Consider the following 6,509-nt stretch of genomic DNA (forward strand, 5'->3'; position numbering starts at 1 on the left):
GTATAACCCAGGGCAGTCCCGGCAAAGCGGCAGGCGCGTGATGGCTTTCACAGATGAGCTCCAACAACCAACCTCCACCACTTAGAGAGAAATTTAGGTCAGGGAATAAAAAAACGGATCATTCTGTTGTTGAAATAACACGTGGTAGGTGGGGTACGTTGCGCAGCGCTGTATATGTATGTATGAGCAGAAAAAATGCGTTCTACTCTCCTGATTCACCCTCTAATCAAATCCTGCTTGCTAGTTTCCGTGGAACTACCGGTCAGGGGCGCACAGTGCACGAAGGACGGTGATGTCATCGTGTCCACTTCTGCGGTACAGTTTAGGAGAGGGTGACTTCACCCATGGGGTCGAGGTGGAGCCTGCTCCTGCCTCCCACCGCTGCCGTACTGGCAGGGAAGTGAACACTGTGTATTTCCACAGTTACGCTGTTGCTATTTCCGTGTGCGCGTCCCACGGGCGTCGTAATGAGCTTCGGTGGAGTTGTTTTATTGCAACTTACTGAAACGGATATAGCAGTAAAGCAGGGGGGTGAATACAGGATCGAATTGTGATTGGTCCGTGTTGGTTTATAAATCTCCCATCTGCAAAATCGGTTCACTTGTTTCAGTTAATTGGATTGATTCCTTTCAGGGACCAAAATAATGGTTCATTCTGAAATGTCATTAGAAAAAATAAAACCCCTACTATGAAGTTTTTGACATTTAACTATAGGCATAAGTATGACTTTTTAAACTATTACCAGGCCTATGTTTATATTCGCAATGTGGTGGTTTTCCTTCTAAACATGCGATATGATTCTTGAAGACCTTATAGATGAAGTGACACTGCATTATTAAAAGTGACACGGTCCGAGGAAAAAAAATGAAACCGCCTGGATTTCACCTTCACGCACTCTTCCTGCCGCGTCCTATTCACGCACTATTCTTAGACTCACCACTGAGGTGCTAATACTCAGCTAGTGTGTTAACGTTCGGCCCTCTGACACTCTGTTCAGCGGGAGAGTGGGGAGGGAGAGGGGGAGAGAGAGAGAGAGAAAGAAAGTGAGAAGAGATAGAACGTGAGAGAGAGAAAGAAAGTGGGGGAGAGATGGGTGACAGAGAGATGGAAGAATCCGTTTCACCACTTCTCAAAAGTGGTCCTGTCTAACTCAATTGGTTAAGCATGACATCACCACTATAGGGTTATAAAGGGTTTGACGTAGACCTACAACCGGACCCCCCATGCTGAAACATGCATACACTCACAGGATTATAAAAAAAAACTCAGTCAAAAACAATAAATATATTATCACGTTAGAATATCTATATCATCAATACACCCAACTTCCATCGGTGGTGAAAGCAGAAACCTCTGACACGATAGACTTCTCATCAATACTAAGCACACTGTAACGGGACACAGATAACGAAGAATTGCAACTTTGTGATGTTCATATGGTGAGGCAGGAGCTATATGCACTCGGCCAGCTGGCCGGACTGTATGGGGCTTTTTAGTGGAGTAGTTTGAGAAGGAAATTACGTTTCAAGTGTGAGTGTGTCCGGGGCTTCAGTCTCAGTGACCGCAACAGGGAATAGCTTGGGTCTGTTCGAGATGACAAACAGTTTTGATCCCTGAGAGAGATGCATAAATCGTTGGCAGAGAACAGTTGTATTTTCTCCTTTAGTTATTTTTTACTGCTCATTGCTATTACTATAACGTTATTTGTGTCACACTTTATCCAAAGGAAGGTACTCCAGGGTAAAAGTATGGGGTAAAGGCTGCGTGAAATAGAAATGGGAGCTGGGACTGTTGTTGGGAATCGAACTAGATACAAAACAAACTAGACGCGCAGTCCCTTGTGTTTTGTCGTATAGGAATATGAAGCAGCTTCGGGGGTCTTGGGGGGAATTCACAAGTGGGACAGAGAACATCGTGTACAGCTGGATGGAAGGAGGTCATGAGGGCAGATAGAGGAACAGTCAGCAAGTTTGTCTGTGAGAGGAGCTATGACGCGGTCCTCTGCTTTGATGCTCTGACATGCTCTACAATATCATTAGGGTATTCTTATCTTTGGATAATGACAGACAGAGGGGCGGATTCCCTGCAAAAAAGTGATGGAACGTCTTACCCCCATGGCCTATTGGAGTTCAATGGGCCTTTCATGGATTATTGTGCACATTTCGAGAACACTTTGGGGCTTGTGTTGTCCACCTGCACATGGTATCCAATCAGTGTTATGGTACATGGACGTTATTGCATTGAGATGTTGTGAGTGTGTTTTTTGTTTGCTTGTGTGACCATGTGACATTAATGCTATCCATCATGCATCTGACCTCATTTCTGAGACTGCGATAGGAACATCGTTACCATGCCGTGGTAAATTGGCCTGCTTGTGCTCCCACGCAACTCTAGGCACGCACATAAAAACACAACACGTCGTTATATTTCTCATTTCGTTTTTTATTTGTCATTTTGTGAGGTTGACATAAACCGTTTCTCTTCTTCAAAAAAATAACAAATATGTATATACTCATGAATCTGACTTTGTACATCTAAATACATTAGGTTGTTTTTCTTTTGCACAGCAAAGATATGACGTTCATGTTTATGACAACATTCCGCGAGGAGTTATTACAGGGCAAACACAAAGCCTAGTACTCGACTTAATTCCACAACAGTGCAAAAAAGAAAAGTTAACGTAAAAGCCCCTCGGCATGTCAATTAACAATGTCTTATAGGAAGAACTGAATCCGTTGGAGACAGTTCTTTAACAATCGAGTGTCTTGATTAAAGTTGAGGGTTTGAGTCTTTGAACACAATATCAACGTTGCTACCAGAGAGCCAGGTTGGGTAAACAAGTTTTAACCTAATACAAATCCTCTTAATTAAAAGAGGTGGAATTAGTGTAGAGCAGACGCACGCAACGGATGCGCCCATATATGGGTTTCATCCGTAATCTCTCGAACAGACATGCACTGTGTTTAACTGCTGGTTATTGACCATTCAGGTCTTTGATCCTTTTCTTCAAGTTGTCGAGGCACAGAACATAGTGGAAAAGCAACAAACGAAAATGTCATCACGGAGACTCAAATGTCTCCATAAACGTGTGGCCCAAGTCTCTTTTTACGCAATTTCGTGGACCTTTGACTCCTCGAATCCATGCGTGAAATGGTTCGTCTCCTGGTTGCTCTCTATCGACGACTCGCTGCCCGTGCTCTCCCCGGACAGCAGCCTGGTGACCCGCAGGTCAGCCTTCAGTGTTTGCACGTCGTTCCCTATGCACATCTCCCCCAGGTCGTTGATCATCTGCGACAACTCCTGTTTGCCATTGTCCACGCAATCATCCTCCGTGTCCAGAATGTCCTCGCACTCAAAATGCATCGCCTTCTCCTCCTCCTCTTCGCCCACCAAGTCCTCCGTGATGGAGCCCAGCTTTGGCGCGCTCCGACTGCGCTCCACCGGGGGTTTGTAGTAACACTGTCCGTTCAGAAGCTTCCGCAGGGGCACCAGTGGGATAGTCTGCTCCCCGATCAGCTGCTGCTGCTGGTGCCTGGCGTCGTCCCGGCGCTTCAGTCTCTTGAACTCGGCCAGGGCCGTGGCCGAGGTCTGGTACAGGAGCAGCGCCATGGCCTTCGCCTTCTCCGGCTTGGACACCAGCACCGCGTGGCACCTCAGCATCACTGCCTTGTGCTTCATCTCGTGCCTGTACACCCACGCGAAGATCCTGGGTAGCCTCGGGTCGGCCACGCAATACGTTATCCGGTGAAGCAGATACAAATGTCCAGGTCTCCGTGCCTTGTCGTCCACGTGCACCATACGGATGCCCTGCGAGCTCACCGTCAGCTTCATCTTGGTGCCGTTCTTGCCCATCTCGCTCTTGCCCCAGATCTTGCTCACAGCCACGTCCGTGCAGCCCTCTCCCTTGGATTGGATTGTGGTCGCGTTGCCCAGGTACAGCACCGTGTAAGTGGGGTCCTCGCTGGTGATCTTCACCTTTTTCCTCTTGGACTTGAACATGCTGCCCACCCGGTTGAGGGCGCTCTCCGGGCACGACTTAGCGAAGGAGGTGAGCGCCGAGTAGTTGAGGCTCACGGCATAGCCCTTCTGCTGCTTGGACTGCTTGTCTTCCTCGATCAGGTCGAACTTATTCTTCTTCCAGGGCAGCATCATATGCTTGCTTCCAGTCAACATCAATAAAGCCTAGTTAATTTGCTGCTCAGTGCGTAATTATCCTTGTTAAATATCAGCCAATCCACGTAAACGAAGTTGGCGGGGTAACAACACTTCATTTATCCATCCTTCTTGTTGTTTCTTTCCATTGTAGTGTTTTCCAGAGTGAACATGTTCGACAGACAGCTTCTGTCGTCTGATATCCTGCAGACTGTCCTCGAGGTTTATATACGAGGGACGAACCACTCCGGTGTCTGCGGGGGAGATGAGAGAGAGAGGCGGGCGAAACCAAAACTGGAGCTGATGCTTGATACGCAGTCGTTCTCACTGTGTTGCATGCGCGGAAGAGCGGTTGACGCCGATACTTCTTCACAAACCGGACCATGCTGAACAACTGGCTTACTTTGCACTGTTAAATATCAAGGGGTTGTTAACAATAAACAGTACAAAAAATAAAAAGGAATGATTGTAAAATAAACATGTTCTTGGTACGTTTTCTGTGTTTTCTTATAGTAGATCAAGTCATCAGGCATCGCAATTCCTCTAATATTGAAGGCCAGTGGTCTATTTATTAACACTACACGACACAAACAAGATATATTTGTTAGTTGGAGCATTTTTGTATTTTTTCTTCATGCCCTTTATGATTAAAATAGCTTATTATGCAGTACACATTTTAGTTGTCGAAATGATAGAGAAAATAGACAGCGCTATAAACGGTCTGTGTCACCCTCTAACGGCTGTCTGCGTGCGTGATTTCTTGTATTTTATTTTAATGGGGGAGTGTAGTTTCTATTGACCACCTGCCCCCCTCCCTCCACCCCCCCCCCCCCCCCCCCCCCCCCCCCCCCCCCCTCTCTCTCTCTCTCTCTCTCTCATCTCTCTCTCTCTCTCTCTCTCTCTCTCTCTCTCTCGCTCTCTCTCTCTCTCTCTCTCTCTCTCTCTCTCTCTCTCTCTCTCTCTCTCTCTCTCTCTCTCTCTCTCTCTCTCTCTGTCTCTGTCTCTGTGTCTGTCTTTCTCTCTCTCTCTCTCTCTCTCTCTCTCTCTCTCTCTCTCTCTCTCTCTCTCTCTCTCTCTCTCTCTCTCTCTCTCTCTCTCTCTCTCTCTCTCTCTCTCTGGGGAGGGAGGGTGCTCCTGTCTCTCACCTGACAACCAGTTCTCGGTGGGGTGGGGGATAAACAGAGGGCTGTTAACCAAACTATGCTGCTGTTCTCGGGGGCAGGCTGGTGTCAAGAGCCCTCTGTCCTGTGACAGACGTGCACACGCCTGACTGGGCCTCGCGTTTCACATGCGTGTGTTCGCTTGTTCTGCTGTTTATTTGGTGTGTGTGTTTTGTGCAGAAGCCACAGGAGTATACAAACAACGTTAATCACACAATAAAGCTTTAGTGCAGGGGTACTCAAGTAGAAATGATGAGGGGCCACACATTTTTTTTTCAGTGACTCAAGGGTCCGGTCGGTATACGTGTGACTGAGGCCGATATATGCTCTGTTTTAGACGTAACGCGTAAGCACGTAAGATACATAACCCCCCCTTGCGCGGTAAAATATCCCCCCTGACGTGCTTAAGTGCGTCGGCCAAAATTCCTGACTATGCGACTAAAACACTACGGCCCTACGCAGCTCGCAAAGACTGTGATTGGCCAGCTAACCACATCCTTTCAGGAGTCTCACATTTCCGGTTTTACAGCATAATAGCGCCATTTTTAAAAGGCTGTGACAGAAGCGAATGAAGAATTTTGAAGAAGGAGAAGAAGAAAACACAAGAAGGAATTATGATAATTATAAATATAAACAAGCCAGCGATTTCCACTTCCACGCCCACAGATTCGTTCGTTGCTCCCCCTACTGTTCTGGCGGAGAATCCCCTTGCAACACGCGCAATCCTTAAGGAACCTTAAAGGAACCGTAAATCAAAACTTGTCTAAAACAAGTCCCTTGTGTAAATTACGTGCTTACGTCTCTGCGTCTAAAACGACCCTAAATCGGCCTTGACTGCTGCTGACATGGACTGTCTGCCTCGAGTTTGGGAGGGCTGGAGCGGTCTGTGGGCTGGAGTGCTATCTGTTTATCGTTGCAACCCCCAGCCTCGTATTGAGATCGCGGCGCGCGGTTTCAAAATAAGAGCGCCCAGCACGATTTTTTTAATTATTATTATTATTATTTTTTTAATAATTAAAAAAACTTTTCAAAACAGCTCGAGGGCCATTAATAGACACCCCGCGGGCCACAAAAGGCCCGCGGGCCGCTACTTGAGTATGACTGCTTTAGTGTGTGTTACAGCAGCTGTGTATCCTCTTAACAAGCACTGTCCCCTGTCAAGAAGGCCAAAGCAGAACCTCTCTCTCTCTCTCTCTC

The 6,509-nt window shown here is 47.1% G+C and overlaps 1 protein-coding gene across 1 annotated transcript; it reads right to left on the minus strand.

The window, feature by feature from the left end:
- Positions 1–2,421: 2,421 nt before the first annotated feature.
- fam43a (family with sequence similarity 43 member A) lies at positions 2,422–4,368 on the minus strand. The gene has a single exon (XM_030373099.1). It carries the CDS (start codon positions 4,171–4,173, stop codon positions 3,106–3,108), a length of 1,068 nt encoding a protein of 355 aa, XP_030228959.1. The 5' UTR covers positions 4,174–4,368; the 3' UTR covers positions 2,422–3,105.
- Positions 4,369–6,509: the final 2,141 nt, after the last annotated feature.

Source organism: Gadus morhua, chromosome 12 (genome assembly GCF_902167405.1).
Source record: "Gadus morhua chromosome 12, gadMor3.0, whole genome shotgun sequence".
In the NCBI taxonomy this organism is placed as follows: domain Eukaryota; kingdom Metazoa; phylum Chordata; class Actinopteri; order Gadiformes; family Gadidae; genus Gadus; species Gadus morhua.

Bases quoted from the DNA above. Each gene is read 5' to 3' on its own strand.
- fam43a (XM_030373099.1), bottom strand. From the start codon at position 4,173: ATGTTGACTGGAAGCAAGCATATGATGCTGCCCTGGAAGAAGAATAAG.